The sequence below is a fragment of the Phalacrocorax aristotelis genome, chromosome 8 (genome assembly GCF_949628215.1).
Source record: "Phalacrocorax aristotelis chromosome 8, bGulAri2.1, whole genome shotgun sequence".
Lineage (NCBI taxonomy): Eukaryota > Metazoa > Chordata > Aves > Suliformes > Phalacrocoracidae > Phalacrocorax > Phalacrocorax aristotelis.
Window position 1 is genome coordinate 35985342 of NC_134283.1, and position 20445 is coordinate 36005786.

The 20445-nt window shown below is 61.4% G+C and overlaps 4 protein-coding genes across 7 annotated transcripts; 1 reads left to right on the top strand and 3 right to left on the bottom strand.

Moving 5' to 3' along the window:
- The first annotated feature begins 270 nt into the window (after positions 1-270).
- On the top strand, positions 271-1819 carry NHP2 (NHP2 ribonucleoprotein). 2 transcript variants are annotated; one of them, XM_075102471.1, is made up of 4 exons: positions 271-438; positions 557-626; positions 736-841; positions 1562-1819. In XM_075102471.1, the coding sequence occupies exons 1-4, from the start codon at positions 318-320 to the stop codon at positions 1685-1687; spliced, it is 423 nt and encodes a 140-aa protein (XP_074958572.1). In that variant the 5' UTR covers positions 271-317; the 3' UTR covers positions 1688-1819. The 2 variants fall into 2 exon arrangements, with proteins under 2 accessions (XP_074958572.1, XP_074958571.1); XM_075102470.1 differs by having other exon boundaries at positions 272-465.
- A 471-nt stretch (positions 1820-2290) lies between these two features.
- On the bottom strand, positions 2291-7518 carry N4BP3 (NEDD4 binding protein 3). 2 transcript variants are annotated; one of them, XM_075102472.1, is made up of 5 exons: positions 7435-7518; positions 5246-5689; positions 4493-5047; positions 4008-4265; positions 2291-3781 (listed from the first exon to the last, which is right to left on the bottom strand). In XM_075102472.1, exons 2-5 carry the CDS (start codon positions 5657-5659, stop codon positions 3209-3211), a joined length of 1800 nt encoding a protein of 599 aa, XP_074958573.1. In that variant the 5' UTR covers positions 5660-5689; positions 7435-7518; the 3' UTR covers positions 2291-3208. The 2 variants fall into 2 exon arrangements, with proteins under 2 accessions (XP_074958573.1, XP_074958575.1); XM_075102474.1 differs by lacking the exon at positions 7435-7518 and adding an exon at positions 6682-6755.
- Positions 7519-12073: 4555 nt separating this feature from the next.
- B4GALT7 (beta-1,4-galactosyltransferase 7) lies at positions 12074-14946 on the bottom strand. 2 transcript variants are annotated; one of them, XM_075102475.1, is made up of 6 exons: positions 14807-14946; positions 14310-14666; positions 13384-13609; positions 13023-13106; positions 12745-12849; positions 12074-12567 (listed from the first exon to the last, which is right to left on the bottom strand). In XM_075102475.1, the coding sequence occupies exons 1-6, from the start codon at positions 14851-14853 to the stop codon at positions 12412-12414; spliced, it is 975 nt and encodes a 324-aa protein (XP_074958576.1). In that variant the 5' UTR covers positions 14854-14946; the 3' UTR covers positions 12074-12411. The 2 variants fall into 2 exon arrangements, with proteins under 2 accessions (XP_074958576.1, XP_074958577.1); XM_075102476.1 differs by having other exon boundaries at positions 14310-14633; positions 14807-14938.
- A 1586-nt stretch (positions 14947-16532) lies between these two features.
- LMAN2 (lectin, mannose binding 2) lies at positions 16533-20207 on the bottom strand. The gene is made up of 8 exons (XM_075102477.1): positions 20021-20207; positions 19819-19937; positions 19607-19724; positions 19233-19312; positions 17948-18109; positions 17636-17750; positions 17193-17312; positions 16533-17037 (listed from the first exon to the last, which is right to left on the bottom strand). The coding sequence occupies exons 1-8, from the start codon at positions 20160-20162 to the stop codon at positions 16877-16879; spliced, it is 1017 nt and encodes a 338-aa protein (XP_074958578.1). The 5' UTR covers positions 20163-20207; the 3' UTR covers positions 16533-16876.
- Between the last annotated feature and the right edge of the window lie 238 nt (positions 20208-20445).

A 20445-nucleotide genomic window follows, 5' to 3' on the forward strand; every position in this document is an offset into this window, starting at 1 on the left:
TCCGGCCCGACCCCGCGGCGGGGCGCGCCGCAGTTAAAGGCCCGTGGTGAGAGCCTGTCCACGCGTGTTTGAAACCCCAGGCGGGGGGAGGTATGGGGGGTGGGCGACGGGACCCTGGCGGCGCGAGGAGCCCGGCAGCAGGCCGGAGCCCCAAGGGGCGGGGAAAAGCAGGCGCCGCTCGCCATTGGTTAGCGCGTTGGCTGGCAGCCCTGAAGGTGGTGTCGATTGGCTGGCGAAGAGCGATTAGGGTGTAAGGTACGCCTCCCAGGCCGCTGGTATTCCGGAAGCGGAAGCGGTGGCGCGGTGGTGGCGCGGCCATGGCGCGGGAGAAGCAGGCGGAGGCGGCGGAGGCGGAGGGAGCTGCCGAGCGCTCCTACCGGGAGCAGCTCGACTACCTGAACCCTATCGCCCAGCCGCTCGCCTCCCGCAAGCTGACACGTAAGCTCTACAAGTGCATCAGGAAAGGTCTGGCTGAGCAGCGGGGGCGGGCGGGCGGGCGGGCGGGAGGGACCGGGTCCGGGTCGCGCAGCCTCCTCACGGTGCCGTTGTCTTGCAGCGGCCAAGCACAAGCAGATCCGTCGCGGTGTGAAGGAGGTTCAGAAGTTCATCAACAAGGGGGAGAAGGGGTAAGCGCTGCCGCCGGGTTCTGCTGCCCTGGCACGACACGGCCCTGCTGCCCCCGGGCCCCGCTGCCCGAGCGCGGCCCGACCGCTGACACCGGCTTTCCCCCTGCAGGATCATGGTGCTGGCCGGCGACACGCTGCCTATCGATGTATACTGCCACATCCCCATCATGTGCGAGGACAGGAGCCTCCCCTACGCATACGTCCCTTCCAAAGCGGTAAGGGGCTGCGCAGCCGAGAGGCACCAGCCCCGGTGAGAGGGAACCCGGTGGGCAGCACCAAGTCCGGGCTGCGGCAGGAGCCTTCCCCGGGAGGCACAAATCTGGTGCCTGAGTGAAGCGCTCGGTGCTCATCTGTGGCCTGGGCACGAGAGGGACAAGCAGCTGTGGCACAGGGGTAGGAGTGTTTTGCTGTGGGACCACAAAACCATTTGCCCTGGTAGAGTCCTTGCAGTATTTGGGGATGGGAGCTCTCTGGTTTGGAGCCAGGATGCTTTTCTCCCCCCTTGATCATGATCTGAGACATGCCTGCTTGCAGAAATGAGATGCTGGCCAAAGTGTGGTGTTGGTGGGATGTCTTCACCTTTGCAGACTGGAAGTTGGGGGTGGGGGGTGGGGTGTCGTGTCTTTGGGGCTTTGCCCCCATTGCAGGCAGCTCTGCAGACCCCCGTCCTGGGAAAGGAGTACGGCATGAGGCAGGTGCCAGCCCCTCATGGCATGTGCCAGCCCAGCGCTTCACTTCCAGCATCCAGGAGAGAAGTTGGGGAAGGAGTTCTTAAACCCAGCACAAGTCTGGAGGGTTTGGGCTTGAGGGGCTATCAGAGATGTCTTCCCTGTGCTAGGCCATGGCGTGAAGCATGTTGGCTGGGTGTCAGGCCTCCCCTCGGGGGGGACCCAGTGCCCCCCAGCCTCCCTCATGGCCTCGCTGTGTTCCCATAGGACCTGGGAGCCGCAGCTGGCTCGAAGCGCCCGACCTGCGTCATCATGATCAAGCCCCACGAGGAGTACCAGGAGACCTACGATGAGTGCCTGGAGGAGGTGGAGGCCCTGCCGCTGCCATTGTGAAGAGCTGGGGATGGGATGTGCCCGTGGGGCAGCAGCAGTGGGGGGTGGGTCTCTCGGCCCCCTGTTTGTGGGGACACTGATGGGGGGGCGGTGGTGCCACGGGGGTGAATAAAGGTGTTTGTGTAGTTTCTAGAGGCAGCAGTGGTTGCTGTGGGGTCTGTAGAGGCAGTGCCGGCCTTGCCTGGGGCTGGAGCGGACACGGCTACGGCCGCCGCGCCGCCAGGGGGCGTCCACGCTACGGCCGGCGGGGGGGTCACCCTGCGGGAGGGGTGGGCGCGCCCGGGCGCCGCTGAGTCCGGCGGGACCGGACGAACCATTCCGCGGGGGGCGTGGGGAGGAGGGGGGTGGGTGTGTGTTCCCTTGGGGGGCGGTGAGGCCTACCCCGGCGGCAGCGCCCAGGGTGCCGGTCCGCCCAGCCCTGCCGTGACTCAGCCCCGGCGGGTTGTACCGACGGCACCACGCCGCCTCCCTCCCTCCCCGGCAGCCCGGGCAGGCGCTGGGTCCGGGTTGGGGGGGGGTGTCCCCTCTGCCTCCCCGGACCGGCCCACACCCGCCGGCGCGGCCGAGAGCCCCGGTGGGGGAGAGCAAAGGCAGAGACCAGCAGAATGAAAACTGAGTTTATTGCAGGAAAGGCCGTGGAGAGCCTCGGCTGTTACAGGCATGGAGCAGGGCTCCTCTGACCTGGTCCCCCCAGCTCCTCCACTCCCTCTCACCCACCTTCGGAGGGCGATGTAGGGATCCCCCAGTCTCTTCCCCAGTTGGGAGCATCCCAGCCCCCTAGCCACATGCCCCAGTCCTCGCCCCTCCAAAAAAAGGCCTCCCACTGTGGCAGGGTACCAGTTCCTGATCCCTCCTTGCATAAGCCACTCAGCCCTCTCAGCTTGAGGGCTTCCTGCAGGGATGGTGCATTAACCCCCTCCCCTGCAGAGCAGCTCCAGTACTGCTGCCATGGAACGCCCCGACAGAGGTGCTGGGGCAGCTTCCCCACCCCTCCTGGCAATACCAGCGCTTTCCTCCTCTGCCTTCCCAGTGGCACCAACACAGACCCACACAGGCACACCAGCACTGCCACACCACCAGCTCCAGGATGCTGCTGACAGGGCAGCCACTGCGAACAGGGGCTGGGGCTCCCACAGCAAGGCAGTGGGGATGAGGACACAGCTCAAGTCTCTCCTTAGCAAGACATTAAGTTACTGGGTTGTAGGGAACAGGTGGCAGAGCAGGAGGGACAGGGAATGGCTCACAGGATGCTTGGTTTCTGCTCCATGGCAGAAAGAATCACAGGGCAAGCAATCCTGGAGTCAGAGCATGGGGCACATGCAAGACCCCCACCCTCACACAGATAACCCCCCTCCCCCCAGAAGGGCCTTAAGCGCTGCAAGGAGAAAAAGCTCCCTTGTCTCAATCAGTCCTTCTCCCCAGGGCAGCACCAAGCAGCTGGTCCTTGTGCAGACCCTGAAATCCTCCCATTGCAGCAGCAAGAGACCTTCCTCCTTCACAGTCCCACTGGCATCCTGCCGCTCAGATCTTTGAGGACTCCACCCGCTCAATCCATGGAGCGTCAGCCCCCATATCCCTGGGCTCTGACCGCAGCTGCCGCAGCTCCCGCTCTAGTGCCTGACTCCGGTGGTACATCTCCATGTAGCTGGCCTGGAGCTCCCGCTGGTACCGCAGCACCTTCTCCTTCTCCTCCTGCCAGGTTTTCCTCTCCAGCTCAAAGTTCACAGCCTGCAGCTGGCCCTGGCGCCGCTCCCGCAGCAGCTCTGCCCACAGCCACTCCACCTGCCGCTCCAGTGGCTCCGCTGTGTCGCTGTGAAGGCCCCGGCACTTGGAGTCATCAGTTTCGCAGCCGGGGAAGTCCTGGCACGCCGGCATGGGGTCATCACCCAGTGGCAGTGAGGTGCTGGGCTCCGGGGAGCTCTGGAAGGAGTCTGCCAGTTGTGCCAGCTGGGAATCCCGGGCCTGGACCTCTGCCTTGGCCTCCCGCAGCTGTGTCTTCAAGCTAAAGATTTCACCCAGCTTCTGAGCCATCTCCTCCTGGGTGTCCCGGAGCTGCTGTTTCAGCAGGGAGATCTCCGCTGCCTTCTGGCACACCTGCAGGGCACAGGCAAGCAGTGAGGAAGGGTTGGAGGAGTAGGACCCCAGGGGTGGCAGCAACCCAGGCTGTCACCACAGCATCCCTGGGAGACCATAACCATCACACCTGGCTTGTCTCCCCATGTCCTGTGGCCATGAGTGACACCAGAGCAAGGAACCGCTGCCCCCATCCTGGCTCCACGGCCAGGAGGGTGGCAACAGGGAGGGAAGGAAGGGAACTCACCTCCCACTTGGTCTCTTCCAGCTTGGGGCTGACTCGCTCACCCTGGGACTGCCGGAGCTTGGGCTCCTCACACTGGCACTGCTGCATGCTTAGCTCCTCCTGTAGCCGCTTCTTCTCCTGCTGCGCCTTGTAGAGCTGCAGCTGCAGTGCCCGCTGCCCGCGCTGCGCCTGCTGCGTCACCTGCTGCAGCCGGGCCATGTACATCTGCTTCAGATCCTCCAGCTCATCCAGCCACAGCCGCTGCTTGTCCTCAAACACCTGCCAGCATAGGTAGGTGCTGGTGAGGGTCCATAGCCTACCCCTGCACGGGGCATCCCCAGGGAGGGATCCAGGAAGGTCCCATGATGTTGGATCCTGCCGCACTTGGACATTCCCAGCCCATCACCCACCATGGGAAGACATCCGTTCCTTCACCACTCCACCGAGGCACCACAGCCCCACACCCCTGCCTGGGGTACCCAGCACAGCCCTAGCCCACAGCTCACCTGCGTGAAGGGGTCTTCAGTCTCACTAAGGCTCCTCTTGAGCTGCCGTAGCTCTCCTCCTGTCTCCTGCAGCCGGTCCTCCAGCTGCTTCACCGCGTCCTCCAGCGAGTAGGTGAACTCATAGGGTGGCGGGGGCTCCCCAGGGCTCTGCAGCCGGCTCAGGGTGGCCATGCTTTTGCAGGACAGGGGTGCCTTCTCAGGAGCCAGGGGGTCCCTGGGGCTCCGGGAAACCCTGTCCAAGGAGCCCCCAATGTGGTTGATGTGGCCCATGGAGGCACTGAACTGGCTTTGGGCAGGCTTGAGGCGGGAACCATAGGAAGGGAAGCTCTGGATGGAGTTGTGGCTGGAGTCAGAGGTCTCATCCAGGCTGATGGCGTGGAGCAGGTGGGTGCGGAGCGGGCCATGCTGTGAGGCTGCCGTGCTGCTCTGCGACAGCAGCGTGTGCAGGCTCCCATTGCTCTTGGACAGCTTCTGCCCCTTGGATGAGGACAGGCCCTGCATGGACACCAGCCCCTTCCCAGCTACCGCCTTGAAAGCTGAGGGCCTGATACGGCACTGAAAAACAAGAGCAGAGTCAGGATGAGCCCAGCAACCCCCCACCAGCACACACAGGCACCCAGAGCCAGGGAGAAGCCGCTTGCTCCCAGCCCCATATCCCTGGACATCCTGAAATCCCTGGCACAGACCATTCTGCTCCAGCCCCATCCTCACGCAGGTGTATTTCAGGGCCCAGCATGGCACGCACAGTCTCACCTTGTCAAAGCGGCCCCTCTCGGGCAGGGAGCTCTTGGAGAAGTCAGCCCCACGGTGGTGCTCCCGGGAGCAGCGCTCAGGGGACCGGTTCTCGCGGTCGCTCTCATAGTCCCGCTTGTAGCAGGCGCCTGACGTCTGGTGCTTCCGTTCTGACCGCATCTCCTTCTTGGCCCCGTGCAGGTAGCCAAAGAGCTCCCGTTGGCTCAGCCCCTTCCGCAGCAAGCCATCAGGCTGCCGAAGCCCCCGCGAGCCCCCCAGCGGGGCCCGCAGCTCCAGGGGGGATAGATCCTGCTTCTCCACCAGGCTGCCCACGCTGCCCATGCTGCCAACGACACCAACGGGCTCTGAAGAGAAATAGGTGCTGAGGATCCGGGTGTCGGGCTCACAGGTCACAGGACCCTGTGCTGCTGCCATGGAGAATTAGGGAAAAGCCCGGTACCAGCACTGCCGAAGGAGAGACAGAGTCAGCAATGCTTCAAATGCCGCTGGCACCCCCTTTCCCAACCAGTGCCAAGGACCGACCTGGGCTCCTGGCGCTGGGAGAGACCCACCAGGTCGAGGCAGCTCCCTGTGGACCTGGGAGCCAAGCAAGCAGGGCACTGGCATGCAGCATGCACCAGGGCAGGGGCTCCCCCCTGCCATCCCCCCATGGCAGAGCACTTCCCTCCCACACCCAGCCCCACCTCCTGCCTGCGGCCGGGGCCGCCACCAAAACAGGCACCTGCCGCCCAGCCAGGCAGGCGAGTTCAGGAGCCGGCAGCACCTGCCCAGGCCTGGCGCCAGCCCCGGCCCAGTGGCACTGAGCCACCCCACCAGGACCTCAGGGTCCAGACAACCTCTGGAGACCTCCCTGGAATGACATTGGGGTTGCGCAGTACTGGGGGTCACTGGCTCAGCCTCCCCAGGGTGTGCAGAGGACAGGCACCTCTCCTGCCCCAGAGGGAGTCTTCCCGCACAGCACGGCCTCCCAGCACCATGCAGGGCGAGCAACCAAGCCCTCCCCACGGCCCCGCTCCACCCGCAGTGCTCCCACCCCAACACCGGGCAGGGATGAGGCAGCTGGAGCCCAGCTGCTGCGCGCATGCAGGGAACGCCGTGGCCAGACACGGCAGGAGGAGGCGGGAAGGGGCAGGATGCGGATGGGACAATACAGCTTCCTGTGCAGGTGGCCGGGTAGGAAGGACATGAGGATGCCTTTGGCCTCAACTCCAGCTCCCCAGTACCGGTGAGGGGGGTGACAGCCCTCGCAGCCCTTCGCAGGCAGCCCGGGCGGAGGGGGCACAGCAAACGTGGCAGGGGTGAGGCAGAGCCCCTGCTACACTCCCAGCCTCGCCGAGGGCTCACGGGCCAGGTTACACCCAGGAAGCTGCCCTGGTTCTCAGCACCACGCGCCGGGTAAACAAACACCCCGCTTTTAATTGCTGCCACGCACAAACCTGTCTGACAGCTCCTGGCCTGCGCTGTCACCTCCCTCTGGGAGCCCAGCACCTGCTCCGGGCATCGACGTCCCACAAAGGGCAGTGGGGATAGACCCTCTGGGAGGGTCTGGGATGCCACCAGGTGTGCACGGGTTTGAGGGTCATGGATGTCCCCATGGGGGGGAAGCTTGCAGCATCCAGCCCCCAGCACAAGGGCATCGGCCGGGAGCAGCTCGGCCAAGCCCCGCAGCAGCTCCTCCCGGCACAGGCGGCCAAGGAAGTAGGTCAGGTTGTAGGTTTGGGAAGCGCCGGGGGAGCCCGAAGGTGTCCTGCCTGCGGCGGGAAGGGTGTCACACCCCGCCCCAGGCAGCAAAACACCGGTCCGGCCAGCCTGGCTCCTTCCCGGGGTGGTGGACGAGATCTAGTCCCAATCCCAGCCGTGCCCCCATCGAGCTCTGCCCGGGCTGGATCCGGCCACAAACCCCCTCCCATCCCCTCTGGGCGTGAAGCGGGTGGGCCGCGGAGAGGTGCGGGGGGGAAGGGGGGGAAGGGGCTGCGGCGGAGGCGGGTCCGCAGCGCCCCCCCGCTCCTCCCCGCAGCTCCCACCGATCCCGGCCGGAATTTCCGGCGCGGAGGGGGGAGGTCGGTCCCCAGGGCCGAGCGTGCTGCAACCCGGGACAAAGCCGCAGGGCCGAGAGCACCGGGGAAAGGGAGGGGCGCACCGGGAGGCGCACCGGGGCTCCCCGGGGAACGCACCGGGCCCGCACTCACCATGCCGGCGGCGCTGCGATCCCACCGAGCTCCTCTCCCCGCTCCTTCCCTCGCCGTGTTTGAACGCGCCCCTCGGTGGCGGACGCGCGGGCTGCGGGCGGAGCCGGCACCGGCAAATCGCGGCGCGGAGGCGGGCGGCGGCGGCACGGTGAGGGGCGGGGGGAAGAGGAGGAGGAGGAAGAGGGAGGGCCCGGCCGTGCCCACCAGCAGGGCGGGGCGGTGCTCGGGGCGGGCTGGCTGCCTGCAGCGCCGAGCACCCCGTGCGCAAACGGAGGAGACCCCCACAACCCCCACTCTGCTGCAGACCCGGGGCAGGAGAGAGGCGTTTTGCTCAGCCTCGTTGGCTGCACCAAGCACCCGTGGAAGAGAGAGGGGTCTCGGCTCGGCGGGACACTCTGCACCCTCCTTTTGCAGGACAGCTCCGTGTCCCCCCCGTGCCACAGCACCCACGGGTGTGCAGGAGCCACCGGAGATGCTTGCACTGCACAGCTCACTCCACCTGCCGCAGCATGCACGGGGAGCACAGAGTACCCCCACGGGGCTGCCACCCACCCCAGCACCTCGCCTGGTACCAGTGAGACATGACATACTTCATCCTTCTGAATTAGCCCTGCCACGTCCCGGCCGGGAGCCGATTTTGTCAATCGCTGCCCCTGCAGCGTGCCAGGCACTGGCAGCAGGGAGCCCAGCACGGAGCAGACCTGGTCACCAGGCAACCCGGCCTCCTCGGGAGTGGGGCATCTGCAGCAACCCCACTCCATCCCCACGTGGTCTGTGCACAGTGCCCATCTCTCCCCTGGGAGCGATCACACACGCACCATCCCCAGCCCAGGTTCGGGGACACATGCATCCGGCGTGCTCGCGCACCAGGGCCCTGCTTGCTGCCAGCTCCCCCCGACGCACACCAGAGTCCTCAAGCTGTGCTGCCAGTGCTCACCCACACACACACACTGTCCCCAGTCCCTGCTCGTCAGGCTCACATGCTTGCATTATCCTCGGTGTGGTGCCAAGGCACACAACCACTCGCTCCCTCCATCCCTGGCCTCTCTGTTCCCCAGTAGCTCCTTTCCACCACCCAGCTGCATGCTGGATCAGCAGGACACACAGCCTCTGAATAGGGGGGCCATTCGCAACAGTGCAATTTCACAAGCTGCTGGCAGCAGGAATGCATCTGCGATGTCCTGGCCCTCTGCCTCACGTGGGGCACCCCCAGCAGCCTGTGGCACCCCTCGGTCCCTACCAGAGGGCAGGCCCATGCCTGTGGTGGCAGGCAGTAACAGTATCCCGCTGGGACCTTGGTCTGGGCAGGTTGCAGGGATGCCAGGCTGACTTCAGTGGGTGCTGGTCACAGCTGCACCCCTCCTTTCTGTCTGCCCCGTTTCCTGCTGCCACATCTCAGCTGTGGGCTGCGCTGTCCCAAGCACATCTCCGTGGGATGGCAGCTCCCGTGAGGCCCCAGGGCTTGCCTACACCAGGACACTCCAGCAGCAAGGGATGCCCTGTTCCCTGGGCAGAGATGCTCCTGCTTCCCATCAACTTCTCCCCAGTCCCGTTTCCACTCGCCTCAGTCCCTGGTCCCCCCCACAGCATGATACTACAGCAATTTCACATGGCCACCAGCAAACAACTCCAGGCACCACCTCGTTTAAAACAACCTGGCAAATAAAAGCCAGCCGATTGCTGTGCCCACAGCAGCCCCCGTATGGCCTTGCTAACAGCAATTTGGGCCCCAGAAGGGGCGTCGCAGAGGGGCAGGGCTGGGGCTCCACAGGCTCTCTCTGCCCCCAAGCATCCTGGCCCCTTCCCTCAGGGCTCCTGAGAGCATGGAATGCCATGAGGCCTCCGGCTCAGCTCGGCAGGGCTCCTGGGACAGCAGGCAGGGTGCTATCCATCTGCGGAAAGGCAATGGGAAAAACCTTGTCCCCTCCCGCTGGGCCATGGCTAATAATGAAGTGCGTGGGGGTGGAACAGAGCCGAGCGACCTCCGAGTCACATTCAGGGCTATAAAAGGAAGCCGGGTCTCCAGCATGCTGCCTCTTCCACAAAAGCAACCGGAGGATGAGGGGGCTGCGAGCAGAGCTGAGAAATAGCTGCCAGGCAGCAGAAGAGGAGCCTTTAGCGCTGAGCGAAGTGCGAGGTGCACATATGCTCTCTGTTTCTGCACATCTATGTCTTCGTGAAACCTGCCCAAAACTGTGTCATCTATTTTGAACGGTACAGAGAAATACTTTGATCTGCCTTCACCAGCCCTGGCTGCAGTTCAGGCACCGGTAAGTGGCTGGTGTACAGGTGGCCGATCCCAAAACCTGCACGATGGAGAGAGAGCAGCAGGGCTGCTGGGCCAACATCTCCCTCTGGCCAACCACAGCAAGGAACATGACAGGTTCTGGAAACACCTCCAGAGCAGTGCACAGTGTGTCTCAACCTGTCTGCAATCTTTGTGCCAGTTACCAGTGCTGCTTTGGGGCCGCCAGACTGCAGAGGCCATTGGGAGCTCTGGAATAGCTCGTCCCTACATCGCCCTGGGGCAAGGACAGGCCCAGAGCTGGGGAGGAGGACACACTGTGCCTGCCTGTGCCTTGGAGGATGCAAAGCAGTACTGCCTGATACTGCACTCCCACCTAAACCACTTCTTCGGGGGGCAGCCCCCCTCACACCCCAGTCCACAGGTCTCCAGGCTCCTCACCCAACTCCGAAACACCATGGGGAGCAGATGGAGACAGATCTCTCCAGCCACTCCACCCCACTGCCCCTACACAGTGCACAACCCCCACACTTGGCTCTGATGCTTTTTCCCCCTCATCCTGGTGCTCCTCCCCAGAGATGCCACATCCCCAGGGCCACTTGGCTTCCCGCGGCGGTGACAGTTTCTCTCTGGGGATATCTGCAGGCACCTGGCAAAGCAATAGCTCAAGGAAGCACCAGGCAGAGGATGAGGACAGAAGGGGGCCAGGAAACATGGAGGGCCTGGTGCCAGCGCTGGTGAACGCAGGGGTACCGGCTGCTCAGCTGGGTCTGTCCAGCTTGAGGAGGCAGCAGCACCCAAATGCATGCCAAGACCCCAGAGCCAGCACAGCGCAGTCCCACACATGGCACCACCTGTGAGCCAGCCCAAGCACCCTCCGCTCTGGAGCAGCACAGCACCATTTCACCCAGCAGCCTGAGCAGGCAGCCAGGGCAAGGCTGGTGACAGGATGACGGGAGAGAGGAGCCCAGCACTGGCAAGGGTCTCCCTTGAGAGTCTGTGGGCACCTGTGCCACCCCTCAGCAGATCAGGGTGAGCAGCAGCTTTCTAGAGCCCACAGCAACTATTTGCTCCCAGCACAAACAGACATGGACCAGGTGCTGCTCCACAGCTGCTGCCCCTCCCTGGGGCTTGAGAGCCAGGTCCCCCTGCCCCTCCTGCCCAGCTCTGCACATCCCACTTCCCAGCAAAAGGTGCTGGTGTGGCTGATTTCTACTGAACCCAAGCAACTGACAGCCCCCAGGGCTCTTCCTTACCTGTTGGGACCTTCCCAGCTTCCTCACCTCCTGGATCCAGCACTACAGAGCACCCAGGCACGTTCCCATCAGCCAGAGGAGAACATTCACCTTGTCCTCATGTCTCCTGTCCCAGGGCACTCTCCCAGCACACACTGTCAGTGCTTCAGCTGCCTCCCACAGCTGCTCTTGCTCTGACAGCAGCAGGTCCCCATGTCACCACATGGGTTGGGCTCCTAGAGACCTGATGTTTGCAGGGTGCATTGCCTAAGTCACCTCCTGCTCACCAGCAACCCAAGGGTGACACAGCCCTTTGCCCAGGCACCTTCCTGTAGCCGTTCACCAACCCAGACATGCCACATCCACAGGCCCTGCTAGCACTGGGGGACCAGCACTGCGATACCCTCAGCAAGTAAACACCTCCTGCCCTGCTGAAAAGGCCAGCCCAGGTCCTTGTCCTGCCATGCCACATGAGAAACCAGCCTGGTGGTGAGGCAGGGCTGGGCAGCCAGAACAAGCAGGTGAGACCCATGGCCTGGGCCTCCCACAGCCTTGCCTCTCCCTCATCACCCTAACCCACCTCAAGGAGAGCGTCCCAGCCCCTACCTTGGCCAAGGAAGCTCTCGTGCCCCTCAGCTCAGGAGGGTTAGGGGCAACCATCCTAATTCCTGCACTTCACCCATGCCATTGCCCTGACTCCACCTGCACTGTGGTGAGTCTGTCTGCCAGTCTCTCCCAGGACACCTCATACAGGGCCAATTCCCCTTAGCACTGCTCGGGGGACACCAGGCTCTCCAACATCTGAAAAAGGCTGAGGCATCACACACTACAGAAGGCAGGCAAGGAATGAAGGAGCTCAGCCAGAGTTCTCCTCACTCCACAGACAGAGGAGTCCTGGGCTAACTCAACTGCTGACATCCAGGATGCTGGGGCTCAGGGCACAGCTCAACCACAACTGCTTCCTGCAACAAAGTGACTGCAGCACAACCCTGGGGGTACCTGGCAGCTCAAAGACAGGCACCATCTCACTCGGAGCCCATTTCAGACCAGCTTGGCCTCCGAACCAGAGCAGGTCACCTGTCCAGACAAAGCGTAGCCAGGGCTAAGCCAGAAACAGGTGCACTGAAGCCAGTAAGGTGAAGGGAGCAGGAAAAAGGAGTGGTACAGCCCAGGGCATTCACAACTTACAGGTGCCCTGATAGTTCTTTATTGTCCTCTGAGCTGGGTGGCTGATCAGCCATGTCCAGTGCAGGAAAACTGCCTCCTGCACCTGCCCTGGGAGGCAGCACCAGTGTCCACAGCGATGCTGCAGAGTCCTGCTCTCAGCCTCTTCTGTTGGTCCCAGCGAAGCCCAGTTCCCAGCGCTGTTTCTCTGCATCTCGCCAGCACTGCTATGCTTGTCTGTTGCAAAAATCCTGCCTGCTCCAGGCAGCTTGGCAGCAGCCCTCACATCTTGGCACAAGCATAGCACACACAATTGGCACACGGGAGATGGGCTCAGCCAAACATGCACCAGGGGGTTTCATTTGTATCACAGTCCAGCAGGATATTAAGGACGGTGCAAGGGGCTCCTGCCACGCTCAGAGCTGTCCGTGACTCAATTCGGTACCTCACGTTGTTTAGACCTCCCTCCCGATCCACCTTAAACTGTTCCTGAGGAAGACAAAGACCATTCAGCCCGTGCTGGCTTCCAGCGGAGAGGGAAGCACCCAGTGCCCAGGGAGGGAGCACAGAGCTGGCAGGGGAGGACAGGAGAAAGGAAGGCTCAGAGCATGTGGTGACCACAGTCCAAATCTCCCATGGTTCCCCTCAACCACACTGAGATCTCACCTGCTTCTGTGCAGCGATGCGCTTCTGGTCTCTCTTCCTCCAAGCTGGGTCATGCAGGTGCTGGAAAGTCTCATAGCCAGTTGTGATTCCAGAGGGACGGCGAACCTAGATGGAAAGCAAAGCTTCTGTAAAGCTACTGGAAAACTTGCTGCACCTGCTACTGGAGTGGAGAACACAGAAGGACTGCCTTCCCCAGGTTCTGACCTGCAGCCAGGGGCCAGGTGGGGAGACAAGGAGAAGGGCAATTTCAACCTAGGAGGCCATGGAGCACCCCTTACCTGGAGACCAGCTCCTTTGATACGTCGGTAAAACTCGTCATCCTCCCGACCCCAACCCCAGAAACGGTTGGACATGCCGTTGCACTGAAATGAGACGGGCATGGTATCAGCTGAGGTCTGGTCCAGCATATTTCCATGCGCCGCAGAGGAGCAGACACCAGCATCGCAAGCCCTGAGCCCCAGCATAGTCTCCCCTCTCCAGCCTGCCACCAAATCACACCACAAGCTCACTCCCTGAACTATTTTCACTCCTTTCCCCCCTTCCCAAGTGCAGAGTACAAAATGTACTCTTCACGACTCTTCAAGACAGTGTCACAGCCCCTGCCCCAAACTGGCCAGTACGTCCCAGGCAGACACCTACCTTCTCATAATGCTGCTTAGTGAGCAGCAGGATACCACCCACATAGGTCTTATAGTGGTAGAGTGGGTGCAGCTCTGGGGATGCCACGTGGAAGGGCCCTGCCTCCGGGAAGCTATAGTCCAGCTGCTCGTTGAGGGGCAGGAGATCAACGTCATGCATCGCAATGTAGTCAGTGTCGTTGCCGCTCTCCAGAAAGCCCACGTTGATCAGGGACGCCCTGTTAAACCTGCCACGGGACCAGGAACTCTCAGCGCCACGCACAGCAGCCGCCATCCCTTCAAGTCCAACTCCCATGCTCCTCAACACTAAATGTTCAACTGCTCCCCAAACGGGGGAATCACAGGCACAGCCTTCCCTTCCTCCACAGCGCCAGGTGCCACGGCTGCCTGTTCTGAAACTGCACGCCTGCTTCTCCCTACGCGGGCAGCACATGCTGAGGCCAACAGTGACGTGCAGGGGTTTGGTCACCACAGACAGCAAGGGCCTATAGCAAACCCCACCCTGCCTGAGGCCAGCTGGGGAGCTGCGCAGCACCCACGGGGGCTGCAGGCAGGCACTGGGCAGCGAGCAGGGGGTGAGTGATTGTGTTTCCAAACACCCCACGGTATTTCTTTGAATTTCAACATTTCCCAGATGTGTACTACTATATACACCTGTGACACTTGGAAGAAAGCTGAAATATCTGGGGGTAGGTAATTCTCTTCTTGCTAAGGAAGAGAGAAGCAAAATACTGCTTTGTCCTTCTGTAAACTCTAGAGTGAGTAAATCTGGGGAGGGCATCACACCCCAGCCCCAACTCCAGGCTGCCCAGGCCCAACACTTCTCCACATCGCCAGAGGCAAGCGGGAGACCCTCTTGGTGCTCATGGCAGGGACAGAGTTTGGGAGAAGGGCCCCCTTGCTCGCCGCAGCAAGTGGAGACGCTACCTGAAATGATCCACCTGGTTGAGGATGAAGATGTGATGGCGGATCCTCTTCTTGCTCAGGAAGTTGTGCATGTAGGGCACAAAGGCCAGTAGCTCCTCGAAGCGCTCGCGGAAGGGGACGAGCAGCGCCAGGCGATGGCGACCCCAGGACGGGTCGTCCTCCGGCGGCAGGCGCGGGGCCTGGGGCGGGCAGGACTGGCGGGGGGATCCCCGGCTCTGCCCCGCGCCCGGGGCCGGCCCCTCGCCCGAACAGCTCAACTGGAGCCAGAGCAGCGAGGCGAAACCCAGGAGCAGCGCCAGGAAGAAGAGCGGGAAGACGGAGAACCTGGCGGGCAGCAGGCCCAGCAGCGCCGGGGGCCTGAGGCGCAGCAGGGGGTCAGCAACGGGGGACGGACACACGGACGCACACAGACACATCCCCCCCGCCCCCCGGGACCCCCGAGCCGCCCCCACGACCCGACTCGCCACCCCCCGCCCAGTGCCGCGCCGCTCGCTCACCCGCCGCCGTGTAGGCGGAGCGCGGCCCTACGGCGGGCCGGGCCCATGGCGCCGGGGCGCACCCGCCACCCGGACCGGCCGCAGGGGACACGCTGGCTGCGCCCCGCCGCTCAAAGCCACCCCCGCTCCTCCCCCCGGAAACACAGCCCGGCCTCTGCCGTTCCGCCACGCTTCCTTCCGCCCGGCGGGGCGGGCCGGGGGCAGGTCCGGGGCTGCGGGGACACCTCGCCCACCGGGGCCTCCACCCGCCGGGACACCCCCCTTCCTCGGCCTGTCCCCCTCGCCAGGACCCTCCGGGGAGCACCCACCTCCCCAGGGACAGCCCCCATCAAACTGGGAGGCGCCCCAGGGAGAGCCCCCCACCAAACTTACGACGGTTACAGGGCAGTTCATCCTGAGTGCACTCACCAGACATGTGCAGGACCACCAGGGCATCGGGCCCAGCCAGCATGGGTTCATGAAAGGCAGGTCCTGCCTGACGACCCTGATCTCCTTCTGTGACCAGGTGACCCGCCTGATGGATGAGGGGCAGGCTGCTGATGTTGTCTATCTGGACTTTAGCAAAGCCTTTGACAGTTTCCCACAGCATCCTCCTACAGAAGCTGGCAGTTCATGACCTGGATGGGTGTACTCTACACTGGGTAAAAAACTGGCTGGATGTCTGAGCCCAGAGAGTTGTGGCAAACAGAGCTAAATCCAGTTGGCAGCCAGTCACAAGCAGGCTTCCCCAGGGCTCAGTTTTGGGGCCAGTCTTCAATATTTTATCAATGATCTGGACGAGGGGATCGAATGCACCCTAAGTTTGCAGATGACACTAAATTAGGCAGGAGTGTTGATCTGCTCGAGGGTAGGAAGGCTCTGCAGAGGGACCTGGACAGGCTGGATCGATGGGCTGAGGTCAGTTGTATGAGGTTTAACAAGGCCAAGTGCCAGGTCCTGCACTTTGGTCACAACAACCCCATGCAATGGTACAGGCTTGGGGAAGAGTGGCTGGAGAGCTGCCTGACAGCCAGCTGAACATGAGCCAGCAGTGTGCCCAGGTGGCCACGGTGGCCAACAGCATCCTGGCTTGTATCAGGAATAATGTGGCCAGCAGGAACAGGGCAGCGCTCAGCACTGGTGAGGCCACACCTCAAATACTGTGTTCAGTTTTGGGCCCCTCACTACAAGAAGGACATTGAGGTGCTGGAGCGTGTCCAGAGAAGGGCAACGAAGATGGTGAAGGGTCTGGAGAACAAGTCTCATGAGTAGCAGCTGAGAGAACTGGGGTTTAGTCTAGACAGGAGGAGGCTGAGGGGAGACTCTATCACTCTACAACTACCTGAGACAAGGTTGTAGTGAGGTGGGTGGTGGTCTCTTCTCCCAGCTCACTAGTGATAGGACAAGAGGAAGTGGACTCAAGCTGCATCAGGGATGTTTTAGATCAGATATTAGGAGAAATGTCTTCACTGAAACAGCGGTCAGGCATTGGACTAGGCTGCCCATAGAGGTGGTGGAGTCACCATCCCTGGAGGTGTTCAAAACATGGTTTAGGAGGCCTGGGGGTGTTGGGTTGGTAGTTCGACTTGATGATCCTAGAGGTCTTTTTCAACTGTAATGATTCTATGATGCTAAACTGAGAGGCCCCCCCAACAACGGCCTCACCCCAGCTCTCTCAGTCCCCCTAGGCCTTCCTACCCCACCCCCCCCACCCTCTCCCCACCCCAGACAGAGCCAGAGCCACAGCTGGTGTCAGTCCTTTAATGCCCTGCTCACAGCCCCTCCCCACAGCCCCCCTTACATTCACACCTGCCACAGGCAGCACAGCAGGTCCCAGCTGGCAGGGGGAGCACCAGAAAAACAGGGGGAATGCCCTCTGGGCTCCCCCACCACAGCCCAGGGGGCCCCAGCAGGCATCGCCCCTCTCCATCCAAGCTGCCAGATGCTGAGGGCTGGGCAGGGGTTACAGCCAAACAGACGGATAAGAAAATACTTCTGATATTTCTCAGAAACAGCTTTTAGAAACCACAGTTTTTAGAGCTCCCCATAGAAAAGATGGGTTTGGGCACAGGTCACGGCTCAGGTCTTCTGCTAGTAGAAACGCTTGTTCCGCTCCTGGCGTTTCTGGAAGACCACAGCTCCCACCACAGCACAGACGATGATGCCCAGCAGTGCGCAGAGCAGGAGCAGGAACACTTTCCAGCCCGTCAAAGGCCCGCTTCGGAAATTCCCCGTCGGGTCATCCACATTGTCTGGAAGGACAAGAGTAGCTAGAGAGGCTGACCCAGCCTCGCTCCTGTGGGGCGCTGCAGGGACTCACATCTGTGACACCTTTCAACAGGCCTTCAGGAATCCAGCCCCAGCCTCCCAACACTCTACCAAAGGTTTCTGAAGCCCAGAGACTCACCTTTAGGTGATTTAAGGAGGCTGACGCTAGGCTCAATCTTGGTCCAGTCAACAGTCTCATCTTCTAGAGGGTGCTCCACCATGAGCTGGAATAGCTTCATTGAGATGATGTCATGATTGTCTAGGAAACAACCGTTAGCACCAAACACTGTGAGAAGCTCTGAGGGATGTCTACATGCTCAGAGCACCTTAGGTCTGCACTCTGCCAGGTCCAGGTCTCCTTCCCTCTCAAGCCACCCTCACAACCCAGGTATCAAACTGCAATTTGAGATGTTCCTTAGCTTTCAGGTGCCTCCTTTCTCAGGCCATGGGTCCCTACCCAATAGGGTTTCAAGATTTTAACAATTGAGGGAAGAGAAGCCATTGGAGCCATCAGATACATCCATAGCATTACATTCTAGGCTCCAAGCAGCAGCTATTTCTGCAAGCAAAGCCCCCTCTCACCAGACAAATCTCCAGTGCCAGCAGAAGCACCAAAGAAGTAGCCAGTTGGCAGCTGCACCCCTGCAATGTCGATGCAGTTCTTCCATTCATTCTTGTCTTCCACATCCGTCATCACCTGTAATACCAGGGGAGCGTCACACAGGGAATGCACACTGCCATCCTGCCTGCCTGCAGCTCTTTTGGAGCTGGAGACACAGATGGTCAAGCCTGGAAAACCATCTCCAGGTCACCTCCTGACACAGCAACACCTGCTCAGCAGCACTGCCCTAACATGCGTGAGACACCCTGCAGAAGGTGTCTGCTACAACTCACCGTCAGGCGGCCTCGGGAGTACCGAATTGCCAGGAAAGTGTCATGGTTCTGGTTCCGAAGGTCAGCGGTGCACCCTGCCAGCTCCGTCCAGCGCCCGTCCTTACTGTGGTCGTATGTCAGGGAGCCGTTGTTCACCATCGCAGAGATGTAGGGGAACACGCGCTGCAGGAAGGAGAGCACTGCTGCCCTCAGCCTGCAAGACCCTTTGAGCGGCAGCCCAAGAGCCACCTTCCCCTGCCTGGCCAGAGACCTCAGTGAAAGCAGGATCTCAAGTCAGGCATGGTAACAGAGCCACGGTTTTGCTTTACAGTCCCGTATGGAGGACAGAATAATGAAATCAAGGCTCATTTTCTACATAAAACTGCTTCTAAACTGAGCAAGAACTTGTTCTGTCTAAAGCAGAGCAGCCATTTCTGACCTTGTGTATCAAAACCCCACCATGAGCCCACACCAGACCGCATGGCCAGGGCAATGAGTGCCCCAGACTCACAGAGTAAGCACCAGACCAGGTAAGAAGTGTTAGAACACTGAGCACAGGACTCAGAACGTGCAGAAATCTCACACAAGCAACATAACCACACTCAAGATCTTTGCAGTCAGCAGATTACATACAGTGGAAGAGGCCAACTGGAGGCAAGAATTCAGCTCTCAGTGAGCATCAAGACGAGAGGGGTTGGGGTCATTTCCAGGCGCTTATGGATTATGTCACTTAATTAATAAGTGACATGATTTTGGTGCGATAGATCTCACTAGGACAGTTATGTTTTCTGACTGTGCCGTAAAAACATCTTCAAACACAGAGCAGGAGAGAAGGAAGGATCAACAGCCCCCACGAGACTGATCTATATTTCAGCCCCCGGGAATTCTGGAACAAAAAGCCAGCCCAGGAGTTTCTTTTTTAGACACACCTGGGTTGCAAACAGAGAATAAGGCCAGAAACAATATGGAATGTTCAACAAAAGCACAGAGAAGTTCAAGAAATGACACTCAGGATGGATACACTTTCAGATGTATTCCTCTAACTTAACAGGTCATGCATAGTTTACACCAGCTCCAAGCTGCCCTTTCATCCTGAGGGGAGAAGGCCTTGGAAACATCTGTGCAGTCAACAACAGTAGGCAAGGACCTTCTTATCTCCATTAATGCACATACAAACTCTTGCCTTTCCCCACTCTCAGTACAGGAAGAGCAGCCCACTCTCTCATAAGGACAGACTTTTCCTTGGTCTGGGCATGATGCACTCAGAGCACAAAGCTGTGAGGAAAGAGCTTCCTCCACTACTCACCTCTGTTGCTTCGTCATTGGGATATGTATCAAGGAAGATGGCCAGTCCATGGAAGTTGTCCTTGCTGCCAAAAACAGGACCTGGAACAGGGCAGAGCAAAGGGAACAGAAGGCTCACAGAAGGAATTTGTGCTTAGAGGCTTCTATGGAGAAGGGCTGCAAGAACTGTTTATTGCCAGGCAGATGGCCAAGGACACCTGTTTCTAGGGTAGAACGCACAGGACACGTCATCCCACTCTAGTGAAACCAGACAGAGGGGAGACCTGGTGAGAAACCTTCCAGGAGAGGGGTCACTCCAAGGGCAGCTCACTGGGCTGCCCCAGGGCACACACGAGCACCAAGGAGGCCTCAGCCCAGCCCGGCTGCGCACCGTACCCGGCACCAGGCGCTCCTGGGTGTACCACAGGGCCAGGCCGTCTCCGTGCAGGTTCTTCTTGCCAGCACCGTGGATCCTAAAGTGGACGTGGAGCTCCCAGTCCTTGAGGAAGCAGGGCTGTGCAGAGAGACGGCCCAGCGGCGTCAGGACGAGAGCCGGGAGAGGCGCTGGGTCCCCCCGGTCCGCCCCTGCCCGCCCCCCGGGCTCTCACCACCCGGTTCCAGATGGAGCCCTCCCGGCTGCGCTCGTCGGGCGTCAGGCGGACGTACTGGCTGGTGACTATGGTGCTGCCCTGGAAGTCCCACAGCGGCATCGCGGCGGAGCCTGCACCTGCAGCGGGCGGAGGAAGGGAGCGCGCCTCAGCCCGGGCCGCTGCAGGGCGCCCGCCCCGCCCGCGTCGGCCCCGCGCTCACCCTGATACGGCTTCATCAGCGAGTGCTCCCGCTTCAGGTGCTCGCTGTTGCCGTCCGTGAGCTCTGCGGGCGCCGGGCGCGGCCCGGTCACCGCTACCAGCAACGCCGCTGCCGCCAGCAGCCCACCCGCACCCGCCGCCATGCTCCGCTTCCGCCTTCCGGCGCGCCGCTCCCACCCCCGGCCCCGCCCAGCAACCGCAGCCGGCGCCGCCAATCAGAAACCTCTACACCACCGCCTTCCCGCCTCCGCGGGCAATTGACACTCCTTTCCGCCTATGGACGAGAAGGGGGCGGGACCAGAGCGGCCGCGGTTCCCGCCGTGCTTTGGGCAGGCGGAGGGAGGGGCGGAGCGCCTTTAGGCGTGCACTGCGCAGGTGTAGCGGCGCGCTGCAGGCCGGGAACTGTAGTCCGCTCTCCCGCCTCGT